Below are 19,862 nucleotides of genomic sequence, written 5' to 3'. Positions count from 1 at the left end.
AGAGGAGACGCAACGGACGACGGCCGTTTCGTGCCGGTATGTGCTTCTACGAGTCTAGGGCATACCGGCGCGAAAGGGCTGTCTGTTGCGTCTCCTCTTCATACTTCTTTGCTGTTTTAAGAGATTTCCAAATAAAGGACATAATTGGGACCGTGAGTGCTTGGACCACTTCTCAACATTTGCATCCCCTTCAAGACAAATGCCTTCACACTGAAGTATGCCCATTCTGATTATTACTCAGGAATAGGATGGTGTGACAATAAGGTTCAGGGGACGAGGTGCTAATTACCTTGGTTTAAGACCATCTGAGCTTAGACCAATACCATATGAGAGGTCTATATCTCTTTCTGACTGTCACATCCTCATGGGGGATGTGATGGTTATCACTTGCTTTTCTAAAGGTACCGTCACATTAAGCGACGCTGCAGCGATCTAGACAACGATGCCGATCGCAGCAGCGTCGCTGTGTGGTCGCTGGAGAGCTGTCACACAGACCGCTCTCCAGCGACCAACGATGCCGAAGTCCCCTGGTAACCAGGGTAAACAACGGGTTACTAAGCGCAGGGCCGCGCTTAGTAACCTGATGTTTACCCTGGTTACCATTGTAAAAAAAAAAACACTACATACTTACATTCCTGTCACGTCCCCGGCGTCCGCTTCCCTGCACTGTGTAAGCGCTGGCCGGAAAGCAGAGCGGTGACGTCACCACTGTGCTTTGCTTTACGGCCAGCGCTGACACTGGGGGATGCAGGGAAGCTGCCGCTGAGGAACGTGACAGGAATGTAAGTATGTAGTGTTTTTTTTTTTTTTTTTTTTAACTTTTACTATGGTAACCAGGGTAAACATCGGGTTACTAAGCGCGGCCCTGCGCTTAGTAACCCGATGTTTACCCTGGTTACCAGTGAAGACATCGCTGAATCGGCGTCACACGCCGATTCAGCGATGTCAGCGCGTGATCCAGCGACTAAATACAGTCCTGGACTTTCCCCAGCGACCAACGATCTCCCAGCAGGGGCCTGATCGTTGGTCGCTGTCACGCATAACTATTTCGTTAACGATATCGTTGCTACGTCACAAAAAGCAACGATATCGTTATGTGTGACGGTACGTTAAGCGACGTTGCAGCGATATAGACAACTATCCGACCTAAACTAGATTGCTGGAGCGTCGCTGTAGTGTCGTCAAACACCGCAACTCCAGAACGATGCAGGAGCGATCCAGTGACGTAACGGCGATTCACTTATCGTTCTCGCTCCATGTAAAAACGTTGTCGACGACGTTGCTTTTGATGTCAAACATGACGATACACGCCGATCTAACTACCAAATAAAGTTCTGGACTTCTAGCTACGACCAGCGATATAACAGCGGGATCCAGATTGCTGCTGCGTGTCAAACACAACAAGATCGCTATCCAGGACGCTGCAACATCACAGATTGTTGTCGTTCTCGTTGCAAAGTTGCTGAGTGTGATGGTACCTTTACTTTCTTTGCTCGAAAAGTAATGGTTTTTTTTAACTGTTTTCAATTCACAATCTTCATGGTTGGGTTGCATTACCGTACTAGCATCCATTCAACTTGCAGAAATGATGCCATTATAGAGAATGGGATAAATTTTCATTCCTAAAGGAATGTTTGATCGTGGCTCTCTATATTGAATTGCTTAGACCCCTTTTTATTTGCTTGCTTGTTCTAGTTGTATCAGCTCTTAGTACTTGGCAAGGATGCCGTAACCAGAAATTCTCTAAGATGGAAATATCTCCAACTACAGTTGTCTGTTTCAGCTTAAATAAATTTGAGTACTTAAGGTTATGTCCTAAGGGACACACCCAAAAAAAAAAAAAAAAGTTAAGGCTACGTTCACACGTTCAGTATTTGGTCAGTATTTTATATACATACTTTTAAACCAAAATCAGGAGTGGAACATTCAAAGAAAAAGTATAATAGAAACATGTCACCATTTCGGCATTTTCCCCCTCCTGGTTTTGGCTTACAAATGCTGATGAAAAATACTGTCCAAATCCTGAACACGTGAACGTGACCTACAGTTGTGGCCAAAAATATTGACGCCCCTGCAATTCTGTCATATAATACTCAGTTTCTTCCTGAAAATGATTGCAAACACAAATTCTTTGTTATTATTATCTTCATTTAATATGTCTTAAATGAAAAAACACAAAAAATTGTCCTAAAGCCAAATTGGATATAATTCCACACCAAACATAAAAAAGGGGGTGGACAAAAGTATTGGCACTGTTCAAAAAATCATGTGATGCTTCTCTAATTTGTGTAATTAACAGCACCTGTAACTTACCTGTGGCACCTAACAGGTGTTGGCAATAACTAAATCACACTTGCAGCCAGTTGACAGGGATTAAAGTTGACTCAACCTCTGTCCTGTGTCCTTGTGTGTCCCACATTGAGCATGGAGAAAAGAAAGAAGACCAAAGAACTGTCTGAGGACTTGAGAAACCAAATTGTGAGGAAGCATGAGCAATCTCAAGGCTACAAGTCCATCTCCAAAGACCTGAATGTTCCTGTGTTTGCGGTGCGCAGTGTCATCAAGAAGTGTAAAGCCCATGGCACTGTGGCTAACCTCCCTAGATGTGGACGGAAAAGAAAAATTGACAAGAGATTTCAATGCAAGATTGTGTGGATGTTGGATAAAGAACCTCAACTAACATCCAAACAAGTTCAAGCCGCCCTGCAGTCCAAGGGTACAACAGTGTCACCCGTACTATCTGTCGGCGGCTGAATGAAAAGGGACTGTATGGTAGGAGACCCAGGAAGACCCCACTTCTTACCCCGAGACATAAAAAAGCCAGGCTGGAGTTTACCAAAACTTACCTGAAAAAGCCAAAAACGTTTTGGAAGAATGTTCTCTGGTCAGATGAGACAAAAGTAGAGCTTTTTGGGCAAAGGCATCAACATAGATTTTACAGGAGAAAAAAAAGAGGCATTCAAAGAAAAGAACATGGTCCCTACAGTCAAACATGACGGAGGTTCCCTGATGTTTTGGGGTTGCTTTGCTGCCTCTGGCACTGGACTGCTTGACCGTGTGCATGGCATCATGAAGTCTGAAGGCTACCAACAAATTTTGCAGCATAATGTAGGGCCCAGTGTGAGAAAGCAGGGTCTCCCGCAGAGGTCATGGGTCTTCCAGCAGGACAATGACCCAAAACACACTTCAAAAAGCATTAGAAAATGGTTTGAGAGAAAGCAATGGAGACTTCTAAGGTGGCCAGCAATGAGTCCAGACCTGAATCCCATAGAACACATGTGGAGAGATCTAAAAATGTCAGTTTGGAGAAGGCACCCTTCAAATATCAGGGACCTGGAGCAGTTTGCCAAAGAAGAATGGTCTAAAATTCCAGCAGAGCATTGTAAGAAACTCAATGATGGTTATCGGAAGTGGTTGGTCGCAGTTATTTTGGCTAAAGGTTGTGCAACCAAGTATTAGGCTGAGGGTGCCAATACTTTTGTCTGGCCCATTTTTGGAGTTTTGTAAAACAAGAGGGGATTATAGGGAGAGAAATGGGAAGCGCAGACTTCTGAGTGTAGTAGTTAGTTTCCCAAGGTGTGTACTCAGTGTGAATCCACTCACCTTTTTGGTGTCTTGATATACTGTGTATAGATCCAATCCATGGATCACTCCATTCCTCTTTCCACTCAGTTTGCTGCAAAAGATCTGGGAACTGAAGAGCGCACTGAACAGTGCTTTCATAGGCGATAACACTTTGTGGATGTTTTTCCCAGCAATTTGCGCTCCTGAAGGATGATGATGATGGAACTCGATATTCTGATTCAAGGATGATTTTTATTTCAAACTTTTTGGAGTTTTGTGTGAAATGATCAATGTTTTTTGCTTTTTGCTTCATTCTCTTTTGTGTTTTTTCATTTAACACAAATTAAATGAAGATAATAATACCAAATAATTTGTGATTGCAATCATTTTCAGGAAGAAACTGAGTATTATCTGACAGAATTGCAGGGGTGTCAATACTTTTGGCCACAACTGTAAGTGTTAGTACCTGTTCCTGTATACTTCAGTCGTTGGTTAGGTGATTTAGCAAGGGCAATTACAGCAAATCTGATGAAGTTAACCATATACATAAGTGAAGTCTATCAATATAGACTCTTTGGGGAAAAAAGAGGAGTTATAACTAGAAAAATAATTGCTTTTGTTGGAGCTCCCCATCCATACATTGTTGATTGAATGATATCTAAAACTTTCTGTTGAACCAGGATATTATTCTTGGGATCTTTCTTCAGGTATAATATCTTAGAAGGGTGCTTACTCCCTATCTGAGAGTTCCTTGGTCATCATCTCTCAGCTGCTGTCAAGGATGAGGTGGAACAATGATGATTCCTTGCTGGTAATTTGATTTTCCTGAAACCATGACAGTACCCCAATTTATTCCGTCCCTTTGGCTTATGGTTGATGGTGGTTGTGCATCTTCTCTTCTCACAGTGAAGAATGGGCTTGAGTGAATGTATAAATAAAAAAAGAATAATGATTATAAATGGGGTGACTCTTAAACCACATTGAAGGAGGAAGTGTGAGTTGCCTTTCTATTTTGCGCGCTTGGCTTCCTGTCCCGAGATGGGGGAAATCCATTTTTCGGGCACTGTCATGTGTTTCATGAAAATCAAATTAACAGTATGTTTTTTTTTTTTTTTTTTTTTTTACACTACCAGAGGTCATGGACGACCGAAGTCCTCCTCTCCACTCTCACGGCGATTCACAGCACATCCTGTATACTTTATTTATTATAGCGCCATTTATTCCAGGGCGCTTTACATGCGAAAAGGGGTATACATAATATAAAGGAGTACAATCATCTTAATACAGGTCAAAACTGGTATAGGAGGAGAGAGGACCCTGCCCGCGAGGGCTCACAATCTACAAGGGATGGGTGAGGATACAGTAGGTGAGGGTAGAGCTGGTCGTGCTGCAGTTTGGTGGATCGGTGGTTTGAGGGTTGTAGGCTTGTCGGAAGAGGTGGGTCTTCAAATTCTTTTTGAAGGTTTCCATGGTAGGCGAGAGTCTTATGTTGGGGGTAGAGAGCTCCAGAGAAAGGCCAGAGTCATACTACCATAGAATACGGCCGAGTGCTATGTGAGAAAACATCGCATAGCACTCTGCCCAGTGTTAAACTATGGGGCAGCTCACATCAGCGTTTATTTTCTCTGCCGTATTTGGCGTGGTGTAAAATGGCAGCATGCTGCGATTGTCACTGTGACTCGCCAATGCAAACCTATGGGTGCGTGAAAAAATTGCACAGCACTCGGACCATGCGAGTGGTGTCCGATTTTTTTTTTTTTTTTTTTTTCCTCTACTCACCGATGTCCTTTGAAAAGCCGGCAATTCCTCTGCCGCATACAGTAAAATCACAGTAACGGGTTATAATAGAAAAGATTATATACACATAGAATACATAGATATATATCGTATATACTCCAGTATAAGCTGAGATTTTCAGCCCATTTTTTGGGGGCTGAAAGTCCCCCTCTCGGCTTATACTCGAGTCATACCCAGGGGTCGGCAGGGGAGGGGGAGCAGGGGCTGTCTAATTATACTCACCTGCTCCTGGCGCGGTCCCTGCAGGTCCCTGGCGCCCCAGCTTCCTGTAATGAGCGGTCACATGGTACCTCTCATTACAGTAATGAATATGCGACTGCCGTGGTTAGTGCGCGCCCTCTGCCTGAACGTCAGTGCAGAAGACGCTAAAGATGAAACGGCGCCGGAACGAAGTCAGGTGAATATTGAAAGTGGCGGGGGCCTGAGTGACGGAGAGGTGAGTATGTGATTTTTTTTTTTTATTATTTTTTTTTTTATCGCTGCAACAGCAAATGGGGCTAGTGTCTGTATGGAGCATCTTATGGGGCCATAATCAACGTTTGTGCAGCACTATATGGGGCAAGTGTCTGTATGGGGCCATAATCAACATTTGTGCAGCATTATATGGGGCAAATGTCTATATGGAGTATCTTATGGGGCCATAACATTTGTGCAGCACTATATGGGGCAAATGTCTATATGGAGCATCTTATGGGGCCATAATCAACATTTGTGCAGCATTATATTGGGCAAATGTGTCTATGGAGCATCTTATGGGGCCATTATTAACCTTTATGCAGGATTATATGGGGCATATTTTAATATGGAGCATCTTATGAGGCCATCGTAAACTTTATGGAGCATTATATGGGGCTCCTGATTCAATATGGATATTCAAAAACACTTAACCTACTGATGTCTCAATTAATTTTGCTTTTATTGGTATCTATTTTTACTTTTGACATTTACCGGTAGTTGCTGCATTTCCCACCCTAGGCTTATATTTGAGTCATTAAGTTTTCCCTGTTTTTTGTGGCAAAATTAGGGGGTCGGCTTATACTCGGGTCAGCTTATACTCTAGTATATACGGTAGATGTCAGTTCACACAATTCAGCAGCTGCGTAGTGTAAAATCACAACAGGAGCCAACAGGATAGAAGAGATGGATTACATACAGTAAATACACATAGAATAGATATACAGATCTCCGTGACAAATAAAATTTTTACAGTGTGTGCAGTTTACTGTGCATTTATTTAATAAAAGATTGAAAAAAATGACATGGGCTCACGTGCAATTTTCTTAACCAGCAGAGGTTAAGCAGACGGCTGGGGGCAGATTTTTATAGCCTGGGACGGGGGTAATGCCCATGGAGCTTCCCATGTTATTACTATCAGCTCACAACTTTATACTTAGCCTTTACTGGCTATTAAAATGGGGGACCCTAAAAACAATAATGTAGGGTCGCCGTATAATTAATAACCAGCAAAAGGCTATGCAGACAGCTGCAGGATGATATTAATAGCCTAGGAAGGAGTCATGGATACTGGCTCATCCCTCCCCCCCCCACCCCAGGATAAAAACATCAGCTCTAAGCAACCCCAGAAAAGGCGCATCAATAAGATGTGCTGGCACTTAGCCTTGCTCTTCCCACTTGCCCTATAGCAGTGGCAAGTGGGGTGATAGTTGGGGGGTGGGTGATGTCACCATTGTATTGCCAGGTGACATCAAGCCCCGAGGTTGGTAATGGGGAGGCATCAATAAGACCCCCATTACTAACCCTATAGTCATGGCATATAAAAACACACCCGGAATAAAGTCCTTTAATTGAATGACAGACTCCTTTAATAAATCTTAATTAAACCATACTTACGACCTCACCCATTGCACCGACGCCATTGTCATCTGCAAAAGTTAAAGAAAACAAAAAAAAACGAACAGTATTCCTCACCTTTCCGCAGAGATGCTTTCAAACCTTTTATCCCACGACGGGTCTAGTTCTGCTACATCTAGATGGCAGGGTGGATGCATGATGTGACCATACAGCTTGTCATCCAGCAGAGACACTGAGCAGTGTGTGCTCAGTGTCTCCCTGTGAACTCCTATTCCCTGTCTGAGAGCACCACGAGTGTGAGACAGTTATCCTGCTCCCTGTGCCGTCAGACAGGTCCTGCGAGTTCACAGCCAATTAACTCACTTCACCTATGTGATGTCAGCTCGGCAATTTTTCCCACGGCGCTGTCGTCAGGAAGGTGACGTGAGATCTATCTGTATACCTATTATATGTGTATATAGTCTAACCTGTTGCTCTGTGATTTTACTTTACTTCGCACATGAGTTGCTTGCTTTTATTCTATCTATATATAAAGTGTGTTTTGAAGAATATTTTCCCTTCCCCGTGACAGCATCGGTACATGAAAGATGGTCCCGCCCCCAGGAACAGGAAACCTGCAATGGAGATAAAAGATGGGGGCGGCACCTCTCTCCTCAATTTGGTTTCCTGCGGGGAACCTGCAGTGCTGCATGCGGGGGAATCTCCCTCTGCCTGGCCGGTTTACTGACCGAGGTCTGCGGCGGGAGCAGCAGCGTGCACGCGTCGCTTCACACCTGGATGAATGAAAGCTGCATGTGCGTCCTTCCTGTCTGCGGACTCCCCGGCGTCCGCTCCTGGCCGGAGACTGGTCCGGGGAGAAAACTAAAGGGGGCGTGCCCATCACAACGCTGGCGCCAAGTGAATGGGAGAACTTCCGGTTTGTAAACCGGAAGTGAGCTACATGCCGAAGGGAGCGGTGTGCTGACACTCCCTGAGGAAGATCAGAGACGCACACACCGCTTCCTGCCCAAACATTTAAACTGCAAGGCGGCAAGCAGGTGCTGGCAAAAGCCTCCATGGCAGACCCTGCGGAATCGGCGATCCCAGCAGAAAACCCACAGCTCGTCGGCATATCCGCTTTTCATATATTCTGGGAAGGCTTCTATCACATAGTGCACATACTTTATTCTTTTGTTTAGAGGTAGCTTTCTTTTCCTGTAAAATATAATTATATATATATATATATATACCGTCCATGTATAGAGAAAACTGTGACTGAAGAGTCCTCATCGTTACTCCAGAATATTAAGGCTATTGTTAGGGACGAAGTGCAAAGCACAGTAAAGGAGCAATTGAAACATGGGTTGCAGAGCTCCGTAAATCCGCCTTCTACGCCTGCCCAAACTTCTGATATAGAATCTGAGGGTGAACCGGGAGAGCTTCCACCCAGGGAGGACTTGGACCTGGACTCTTCGCCCGTATGTTTTATCTGAAGATGTGGGGAAGTTGTTAAAACTGGTCAGATCTACCTTGGGGGTTGAGACACCAAAAGAAAAACAAGCAATTCAGGACTCCATGTTCAGCAATTTGGAAGGGAGGAAACGGAGAATTTTTCAGTTTCATGATAATATATTAAATCCTAATTTAAAAAGGAATGGAAAAAAACGAATAAAAAGATTTCAGTTCCTCAGGCCCTAAAACGTAAATATCCCTTTGACGAGGAAATTTGTGAAAAGTGGGAAAAGGCACCTAAGTTAGACGCGGCTATTGCAAGTACCTCTAGGGGCATAGCGCTTCCTTTTGAGGATATGGGTGCCTTAAAAGACCCCCTAGATAAAAAGGCAGATGCCTTTCTAAAAATCAGCCTGAGAAGCTTCGACTTGGGTGTTCAAGCCAGGGGTAGCAGCTACTTACACTGCCCGTGCCATGGTTAGATGAACTAAGCGACCAAATACAAGACAAGTGTCCAAGAGACAGACTTCTAGAAGTCATCCCTTCATTACAAAATGCAGCGGGGTTCCTGGCAGACGCTGCCATTGATTCACTACGTTTTGCTGCCCGGGCAAGTGCCCTCTCTAATTCAGGCAGAAGAGCGTTATGGTTAAAGTGGAATGCTGACTTTCAGTCAAAAGTGAAGCTCTGTGCTGTACCCTGTGAAGGGCAATACTTGTTCAGGAAGGCATTAGATGAAATTTTAGAAAAAGCTGCGGATAAGAAAAAGCATTTCCCTCCACCCCCTTCTTTAAACGCAGTTGGAATGACACTTGTCCGTCCTTTCGGGGATCAGGTAAAGCAGGCCGAGGCCGTCCAACCGATAGGCCCGCACGAGGAAAGACCTGGGGCGAAAGAAGGGAGAGAGGTTTTCTATTCAATACACCTCCTCCAAAACCACTCTAAACAATGACGCCAGGTTCCAAGTGGGGGGGAAGGCTGCGTTTTTTTGTCCATCAGTGGGTAAGCTTACAAACCATCTCAATGGATAATCAACCTGTTATCCGAGGGCCTACGATTAAACTTTGTCTCCTTGCCTCCTCACCGGATAAAAATCACTCGCGTTGCCAAAACGAACCAAATAACACTAGAAAAGGAAATTAATCTCTTTCTAGACAAAGAAGTCCTGATAAGAGTACCTCCACAAGAAATAGGGAAGGGGTTTTTCAGCACCCTATTCCTCACGCCAAAACCGGATGGGTCGTTAAGGACAATCTTCAACCTAAAAGCACTAAACAAGTTCATCCGAGTAGAAAAATTCAAAATGGAAACTCAAACGGCAGTAAAATTACTGTATCCAGGATGTTACATGGCGGTAATAGACCTTACAGATGCTTACGATCATGTACCAATCTGCGTGGAGCATCAACAGTATCTAAAGTTGTTTGTGCAGCTGGAGCAGGTCTACACCCTACATTACCAATGTCTCCCCTTCAGGGTATCGGTGGCTCCTCGTATCTTCACAAAAATAATTTCAGAAATAGCATCCTATTCCTTCGTGAGGAGAGAAAATATTCTACTAGTACCCTATTTAGACGATTTCCTCCTTTTATAGCAGACAATAAAGAAGATTGCACAAAGGCAGTTACGAGGGTGCGAGAGTTACTGACCAGGCTGGGGTGGATAATAAACTTAAGGAAATCAAGAATGATTCCAGTCCAGATGCAGGAGTTCCTGGGGATTCAGTTAAATTCAGTTAAATTCAATCAGACAAGACTGTGTCCTTCCAGACATCAATATCGAGGCCATAAAACAACGAATAAGACAAATACAGGCGGCCCAGTCCGTCTCGGTGAGGGAAGCCATGTCCCTCTTAAATATGCTGACGGCAACAATTCCGGCGGTCCAATGGGCACAATTACATTCAAGGGACTTACAATAGCATATCCTGCCAGGCTGTATCAATCAGTGGGTGTTTTCCTGAACTTGGTCCACACCCCAAATCAAGTTTCTGAGACTGGGATAAAAGGTTTGATACTATATATAAGTGTAATTGAATTTTATACTAATAGGATTTGTACTGTGTTTTTATGATACCTGAAGAAGGATATATACTGTATCCGAAACGCGTTGTATCTCTTCTATTTTAAGTTATGAAATATCATCTTTGAATGTGAGTCCTGGGAAGCGCTGCCATTCATGGGCTGGATGTGCTTTTCTTGAATGGCAGATCCTGTCAGAACAAACAAAACCCCTACAACCTAAATCGGAAAATCGTATTGTCACAACAAGTACGGGACTCTCTAAACTGGTGGTTAAAATCCGAAAATTTAAAAAAAGGGGTCCCATGGTCAATCCAGAATCCGGTGGTACTAACCACGGATGCGAGCCCCCCAAACCTGTCAGATCAGATCCTACAAGGCCTATGGGATCCTCAGATGCAATCAGCTTCCTCAAACCTGAAGGAACTAACAGCAGTAAGGCAAGCGATTCTTCAAACAGAAGAGGACATCAAAGGGAGACATCTAGTAGTGTTGTCCGACAACAGCACAACAATATCGTATATAGATCGACAGGGAGGAACAAGTTCGAGTTCCCTGATGGAAGAAGCAAGAAGACTATTTCGTTGGGCTGAAAATCATCTACCTCTTACAAGTACACACTTAAAAGGGTTGGACAACCTTGTTGCAGATTTTCTGAGTCACGTGCTGCACCAGGACGAGTGGTCTCTAAAGAAATTTTTGGAGAAATCTGTGCCATCTGGGGGCTTCCTCAAGTGGATCTTTTTTCCACAAAACAGAATCAAAAGGTAGAAAGATTCTACTCTCTGAACCCGAAAGAGAACCCGAGAGAGTAGATGCGCTGCTACACCAATGGAAATTTCAACTAGCCTACGCGTTTCCCCCCAATTCCATTAATTCCTACAGTCCTGAAAAAGATCCGAGAAGAGAAAGCACGCATAATCCTAATCGCACCCTTCTGGCCAAAGAGAGCATGGTTCAGTTGGCACAGACGTATGTCCATTTCGTACCCGTGAATCCTTCCAGATATTCCAAACCTCCTACACCAGGGTCCAGTAACACATCCTTAAGTGCACAATCTGCACCTCACTGCTTGGAACTTGAGGGGACTTGTGCTAGCAAAAGGATTCTCTGACCCGTTAGTTGCTACTCTGCTGTCCAGTCGAAAGAAGATCACAACTGATAAATAACAAAAAGTATGGGGAAAATTTTTAGAATTTTCAGGTCGATGTATAACAGATACCATTCAGAAAGTCCCTATGACAGAGATCCTAGAATTTCTCCAAAAGGGTCTGGAGAGAGGATTATCTAACAGCACCCTAAAGGTGCAAGCCTCGGCACTTAGTGCCCTGTTTGACCAAAAGTTGGCTGATCACCCTTGGGTGTGTAGGTTCATTCCGGCCTCCTTTACAGCCAGACCATTCAAACCTCGTCCAAAGGTTGCTCCCCGGGATCTAAATTTAGTTTTAAATGCTTTAACCACCTTTCCCTTTGAGCCTCTTTCCTCCCATATCTGTAAAAGCGCTAACCTTAAAAACTGTTCTGATTGCCCTTACCTCAGCCAGACGCAATAGTGAACTCCAGGCTATGTCTATAGACCCTCCTTACACTACCTTTCTGGAGGACAGAGTAATTATAAAGTCTGACCCGGCCTTCTTACTAAATTCAATTCAAAATTTCACAAGCACCAGGAGATAGTTTTGCCCTCATTTTGTGCTAACCCGAAATCCCAGGGAGAAGAAACCTTCCATTGTTTGGACGTCACACGTTGCCTACTTCAGTATATAGAAGTGACAAATCCATGGTGACAGTCTTCAGCCCTTTTTGTCTCCTTCAAGGGGGCAAACGGGAAAAAAGGCCACAAAATCAACCATTGCACGGTGGCTCCGTATGGCTATATCACTTACGGGGCAAGCCCCTCCACTTGGTGTTACGGCCCACTCTACTAGGGCTATTGCCACATCATGGGCACAGAGAGAAAATGCGTCTATAGAGCAAATTTGTAATGCAGCAGTATGGTCTTCACCCTCTACTTTCTTCCGCCAATATAGATTAAATCTGGGGCTATCAAATCTCGCATTTGGGAGAAAAGTGCTATCCGCTGTTATCCCACCCTAGGAGTTCTTGATATTTCTTCTCATGTACCGGTGCTGTCATGGGGAAGAAAAAAAATAATTACTTACCGGTAATTTGATTTTCCAGATCCTTGACAGCACCGCTCTAATTCCCGCCCTATCTTATGATGGTTGTGTGATTCACAAAAAAAAAAGAGAAACATTGATACATATATAAGATGGGGTGTTAACTACTTAGTATAACAATAAATAGATAGTCTCTGGAAATTAATATAATGTACATATGCCTAAACTAACAAAGCGGTTACCTTGCATTCTCTGTAAACAAACTGAGAGAGGTGCCGCCCCCATCTTTTATCTCCACTGCAAGTTTCCTGTTCCTGGGGGCGGGACCATCTCTCATGTACCGGTGTTGTCATGGATCTGGAAAATACCGGTAAGTAATTATCATTTTTCCTTTGCAAACGATGTATAAATGACTTAAGAGAATTGCTCTATGTATAAGCTCATGTTAAAATCGCATTGCAGTCAGATATAAATTGGATGCTAGGTGTGAAAAATCGGATTGTACTCGCGTGACACCTGCATTACACTCGCGCGACTCTTGGCAGGGAGACTCAGACTGATTTTTTTCATACGTTTACTGTGACTCCGGCCTAAGGGTGAATCGCGGACAAAATCTTGTATGCGATTGCGGGAAGGGAGGAGCTGAGAAGGCGATCTTGTGAGGATCGGGGGTTGCGTGCAGGTAAGTACTGGAAGACCAGGTCAGAGATGTATGGATGGCCTTGTATAGTATGGTTAGGGTTTTAGGCTGAAGTCTCTGGGTAATGTTGAGCCAGTGAAGGTTTTGACAGGAGGGATGCTGGGGGATTAGTTGTGCAGCAGAGTTTAAGAAAAAACATTGTAGTTTTGCAACAGATTTACTCTGATGTTCATAGGCCTGTGCTGTTACCTGTGTGATCGGCCCAGGGGAATGGTGTAGCCAACGTAGTCACCCCCAGTATTGACAGTCGTTGTATGATGTACCTGCGAGATCTCAAGAGCTTTATGGTTGATTATATGGTTGATTTTTTTTTTTTTTTTTTTGTCTTCCCTTTCATCCAGGTTTCAGTCGTAGAAACGTTCAGAATGGATGACAAGCGGATTTGGGAGCACATTGGCTGTAGCTTTGTACAACATTATTATAATCTGTTTGACACTGATAGAGCGCAACTAAAAGCAATATATGTGAGTATCTGAAAAGACTGTATTACACCCCTGATGGGGTCTGTAAGAATGTGTTCACATGTTGCAATTTTTTTACTTTTTGTTTTGTTTGTTTTTTTCTTATTGATTTTTGTCATTGGGGTTATAACCCCTTCACCCTGCAAGCCTGTTTTCGCCTTTTTTGCAATTCTGAGAAGGGACAAAAAACAGTCATAGGAGCGCATGCGAGACGGTGAGTTGATATAAAATCTTCATTTTGGAAGCTAATAAATGAAGATTTTATATCAACTCACTGTCTCCGTTTTTTTTGTCCCTTGTTTGATCCTCTTGTGAGGCATCTGGCTGGAGCTGCAGCGTATCTTCTGATTTAACCACCCCTAACACCAGCTTGGCGCTCCTGTGAAGCCATTCTTCATTTTCTTTTTCTCTAAAATTTTGCAATTCGGACCAGTGTCACTTTGAGATAACTCTGGATCGCTTCAGCGTTTCCCACTGATTCTGTGAGATTTTTTTGTGCCATATTGTATTTCATGATGGTGGTATAATTTTTTCAATATTTTTTAACGTTTTGCCATTTTCTTACTTTTAGCTTGTATGCCTTTAAATAAGTGTGCTATATCACAAAAAAATAGTTAATAAATAATATTTCCTTCATGTCTACTTTACATCAGCACAAGTTTTAAACATTTTTTATTTTTGTAAGAAAACGGTGAAAAGTTTTCTCATTTTTCCAACAAAATTTACAAAACCATTTTTTTTTGTGGGTCTACATCACATTAGAGGTGACTTTGAGTGATCTATATGACAGAAAATGCACATGGTGAACACCATAAAAATTCAGTTGATCTCGACTCTCAACTTCCTGATCACTTGCATAAAAATAAATGCCAATACAGTATCAATATAAAGTACAGATCATTGTGCAAAAACCTGCTTTGTACAGTTCTGTAAAGAGACACATGGAGCCGTTAAGGCTCTTGCCATCAGACGATCACAAATTAGGTTTTTTTTAAAGTGATTTTTCTTGTGCAATAGTAGTAAAACATAAAGTATAAATTACCGTGTATACTCGAGTATAAGCTGACCCGAGTATAAGCAGAGACCCCTAATTTTGCCACAAAAAACTGGAAAAACTTAATGACTCGAGTATAAGCCTAGGGTGGAAAATGCAGCAGCTACCGGTAAATGTCAAAAATAAAAATATACCAATAAAAGTAAAATTAATTGAGACATCAGTAGGTTAAGTGTTTTTTAATATCCATATTTAATCAGGAGCCCCATGTAATGCTCCATACAGTTCATGTTGAGCCCCATAAGATGCTCCATACAAAATGCACCCCATATCATGCTGCAGAAATGCTGATTATGGCCCCATAAGATGCTCCATACAGACATTTGCCCCATGTGATGCTCCATAAATGCTGATTATGCCCCATAAGATGTACCCAAAATGTTAAAATGCCAGTAAATATATATAAAAAATTGTCATAGAGGTCAAAATTGGCTGTGACACCAGGAGGTTAAGAACAGGCTTTTTCTCTATTGCCTCTCATTGGAGGACACAGGAACCATGGGGTGTATGCTGCTGCCACTAGGAGGCTGACACTATGCACAAAAAAGTTAGCTCCTCCTCTGCAGTGTACACCCCACCGACTGGCATTATGAACTTCAGTTTAGCTTAGTGTCAGTAGGAGGTGGACACGGGTCTTTCATTAGACCCTTATCTACCTAGACCTACCATGTGCATCGATCCTTTTCAGATTTTCCAGAGTGATACAGGGTGAACAGTCACACCTGTAATCCCACAAATAGGACTATGAGTACGGCGTGTACTGCCACCCCGTATCCTCATAGATCCCAAAGCAGGACCAAGATCCTAGCACACAAGCATGCTTAGAAGTCGCCCACCAGAGCCTCTCGGTTGGAGGAGACGAGGACGTCCATCAGCTCCCTGGACGTCTGATATTTTCCCCGGATTGAGGTTAGTAAGGACGGCGTGGGATGTTTTAGGTGAGTATTCCTACATATCCTACCCACAAAGTACCTCTGGGTCCCTCCTCAGTTCCGAGGTGGTCGTTTGGGGGTCCCTTGGGATTTTTTTCCAGGCTGCCTTGGCCTGGTGGGCATTTTCCCATCCCTTCCATTGTGTATTGGCCGCCGGGGACACGTGGGGCAGGGGTTGTCGCTCCGTTCACGTGGTGGCCACGCTGTTTCCTTCGACGGCCGCGCTGTTCTCCGACACGGTGGCCTTGCAGGCGACCGCGCTGCCTTTTTCCCCCAGCCGCGCTATCCCTTTGACACGGCGTGGCTGCCTGCGAGGCAGCCGCGCCGCTTTCTCCTCCAGCCGCACTGTGTCTCTTTGTCGTAGCGGCCACGCAGCTTTTCCCGGCGTCCGCGCTTCTCCACCGCCGCGGCCCTTCCCACCACCCTCAAATTTAGGCCCCGGCTTCTACAGGGGCCTACATCCGGCGCCACGACTCCTCCCACTTTCTTTCCCTCGGGTGGGCTTTTCTCCTGCCCGACAATCGGGGAGCTCCACCCACTGCGCTCTTGGTGCTCTTGGCCTGGCGGTTAGCCCCGCCCACCACTCCCCGTGCAGCCACAGTTACTTATTTCAGCGCCAGGAACGTTTTCTTTGCAGCTTATGACCGCGAATTTCCGGCGTCCTTGCATCTCCCCACTGCTGTTCTTCAGGCCTGCAGAAAGTTTCAGACAAGAGGGTGCCCCAGATGTGACTTTCTGTTCTCCTAGGGGCTATCGTTCCTGAGGAGCATCTTCCAAGCCGTGCAGCCTTCCATCTGGAAACCGCAGCGCCTGCCGTGAGTAGCTCTGCACCGCAGACTGACACTCTCCCCTCTAACCTTCTGATATTTTCCTCTGGGGCCCGTTCGGTCTAATTTTAAGGGAGGTCGCTCCCGGCCTCCTACTTTTTCCCTACTTCCTGTGCTTTAGTGAAACACTTTCCGTGTTCGTCTTGTATCCGCAAGCTTCCCTCAGGCAGGCCTGCAGCAACCCACATTATGCTCACCGCCCAGGACCCCCCTGCTGCTCCGCCTCAGAGCGAAGTCCCCACCCCAGACTGGGCCTCCTCTCTTTCTATTAATAGCGGATCTCACACTGGTGTCCCAGACCCTTGTGTCCGTGCTCGATCGGTTGCCCCTGCAGACTTCTGTCTGAGACTTCCAATGCAGGCCGCGAAAGATCCAGACAGGATCGCCGGTCTGAGTTCTCTTCTCGGTCCATCTTGCCCCACGGTACTTCTCTGTGGTCGACTTCCCCCTGGTCCTCCTACCCCCTCCCCCCCCTTCCTCAGTCAGGCGAGGCTTTCTCTGATGCGCCTTCGGAGGATAATTTGGGGCCGGATTCGAACCAAATCGCTAGCATGAGGGATATGGTTCAAAGCCTCATTGGAGCGACCAATCAGACCTGTGGCATCAAAGATTCCTCTACGGAACCCGCAGTTCAGGCGGTTTCGTTTAGACGGTCTAAACTACCTCCCAAGGTATTCGATCCTCATCCTGATTTCGAGGAGCTTCTGGCCAGAGGAGGAGAGAATTCGACCAGACGTTTTCAAAGAGGCAAGCGTCTTGGAGTCTCATCTCTTTCCTCCGGATCTCATTACCAACTGGAATGAGAGGCGATAGAGAACGACCTATCCCTCAGTGGATCCGCCGGCTGCTAGACTTGCCACCAACACAGTCCTCACGCTATTCGGTGGGGCGGCTCTGAAAGATTCCATCGATAGGATCATGAAATCCTTCGCGAAGTCGGCTTTCGAAGCTGCCGTATCATCCCGATGCCCGGCCTTTGCTTCCACTTGGGTTTCGAAGTCTGTAGCCGAAGGGGCTAAACAACTCCGTTGGGGCATTCAAGCCGGAGCTCCACCAGACCGGCTGGCGGAACTTGCCACCCAGATTACTCACGCCGGGGAATAATTTGTTCCCTGTACGTCGCGTCTTCTGCCACTCAGGCGCCCAGTAATGTTGTTGCCAGCCGTCGCACCGTTTGGCTCAAGAGTCATCAAAGTCCCTTACGAGCCTGCCTTTTCAAGGATCACGTCTTTTCGGTTCCAAGTTAGACCAAATTATTAAGGACGCCACTGGTGGCACCAGTTCCCTTCTCCAGACCTCGCCTCTCTCCCCTTAGGTGGCAACTTCGGTCTTTTCGGCCTTTTTCGTCGTTTCGCGGCATCAGATTCCTCTTCGCAACAGCAGAGGCCACAGGCACGTTAAGAGAAGAAGGTATCCTTTGGACTCACTCCTGGCGTTCCCGCTACTCCTAAGGGGGATTCTCTAGGTCTAGGACTGGAAGATCCACCTAGGCATCACTCACGACTAGACCCCAGCCCGTTTCCCAGGCTGGGCAGCCGTCTCCTCTTCCTCTGGGAAGTCTGGGTCTCCTCAGTAGAGGACGCATGGGTCACGAACTTGTATCCTCTGGATACAAAATAGATTTATTTCACGGCCCCGGATCGTTTCTTCAAATCCCAACCTCCAAGAGACCCAGCTCTAGTCCCGGGTTTCTTTACAACCATTGTTTCCCTCCTTAAATCCAGGGTAATCGTTCCTGTCCTAGAACAGGAACGGTTCACAGGCTTCTCTTCGAATCTCTTTATACCGAAAAAGGACGACAAGGTTCGTCCCAGTCTGGATCTCAAATTGCTGAACAAGAAGTTTCGTCTGAGACACTTTAGGATGGAATCCCCTCGTTCTGTAATCTCTTCCATGGAGGCTCAGGAATTTCGGTTTCAAGCTCCCGAAAGTCTATCCATCTTCCCCGACACTCTAGCCGTTGCGGGTGGCTCGTCAACAGGAAGAAGTCCCGTCTTGTTCTTTCTCAGCGCCTCGTATTTATGGGCATGTTCTTTGACACTTGTCGGACCACAGTCTTCCTTCCCGAAGACAAGATATCCCTCCTTCGTCGGGAAGTTCGCTTGCTCCAGTGTTCTCGGCTTCCCTCCTTTCCGATGTGCCATGAAGGTCCTGGGGAGGTTGGTTGCAACATCAGAAGCGATTTTCCTTCGCCCTTTTCATTCAAGACTTCTTCAGCGGGCTATTCTATCACAGGGGGACAGGTCTTTCTTCTCCCTGCATCGTCCGATCCGGCTTTCTTCCCGGGTCAAACGGTTCCTCGACTGGTGGCCGAGGTCACTTCTCATATCTCTGAGCAGATCCTTCAGATCCTTCAGAGCAGATCCTTCCTTCCACTTCTCTGGCAGGGGGTGACGACGGACGCCAGCCTGATCAGCTGAGGCACAGGGCTTTGTCATCTGTTTTTTTTTCAGGGTTGTTGGTCGGCGCAGGAGTCCTCTCTGCCGATCAATGTCCTCGAGTTCCGTATCTTTCTGTCTTTTTCTTCACTGGGTAAGGATTCTCAGGAGCCTGCCAATTCGAATCCAGACAGACCATGCCACAGCAGTGGCATATGTCAACCACCAGGGGTGGACTCAGAGTTCTTGGCCGAGAACTCCAGGATCCTCCTTTGGGCAGAAGCAACGATCCTGGTGAGATCCGCAGTGCATGTCCCCGGCGTGGACAATTAGGCCGCCGACTTCCTCAGCCGCGAAGGCCTCGCGGCAGGGGAATGGTCCTTACTTCAGGGGGTCTCCCATCGGATTGCTCTTCGATGGGGGACTCCGGAAGTAGACCTCACGGCGTCCCGATTGAATAGGAAGGTCCCTCGGGTCGTCTCAAGGTCCCGCGAACCTGTTGCAGTGGTGTTGACGCTCTGGCCATTCCTTGGTCGCAGTTCATGCTCCCCTATCGGTTCCCACCCCTTCCCTTGCTTTCCAAGCTGTTGAAAAAGATCAAGGCGGAAGGGGTGCCGGTCATTCTCATCACCCCGGATTGGCCCAGGAGTTGTTGGTTGGCGGAGATCGTCAATCTTCTCGCGGACACCCCCTGGCGCCTTCCAGACAGACCCGACCTGCTGTCTCTGGGTCCTATCTGCCACCCAAATTATCGGTCGCTCAGTT

General features: G+C 45.8%; 1 protein-coding gene across 1 annotated transcript in view; it reads left to right on the top strand.

The window, feature by feature from the left end:
• NUTF2 (nuclear transport factor 2) overlaps positions 1 to 19,862 on the top strand; it is a 44,146-nt gene that overhangs the window by 7,171 nt on the left and 17,113 nt on the right. Inside the window, exon 2 of the mRNA XM_069738606.1 lies at positions 13,787 to 13,909. Coding sequence (XP_069594707.1) covers positions 13,811 to 13,909 — 99 coding nt within the window. The 5' untranslated portion in view covers positions 13,787 to 13,810. The remainder of the gene's footprint in view (positions 1 to 13,786; positions 13,910 to 19,862) is intronic.

This window comes from Ranitomeya imitator, chromosome 9 (assembly GCF_032444005.1).
Source record: "Ranitomeya imitator isolate aRanImi1 chromosome 9, aRanImi1.pri, whole genome shotgun sequence".
Classification (NCBI taxonomy): domain Eukaryota; kingdom Metazoa; phylum Chordata; class Amphibia; order Anura; family Dendrobatidae; genus Ranitomeya; species Ranitomeya imitator.
The sequence above is the reverse complement of the archived record's forward strand: the minus strand, read 5'-3'. Positions and strand labels throughout refer to the sequence as shown.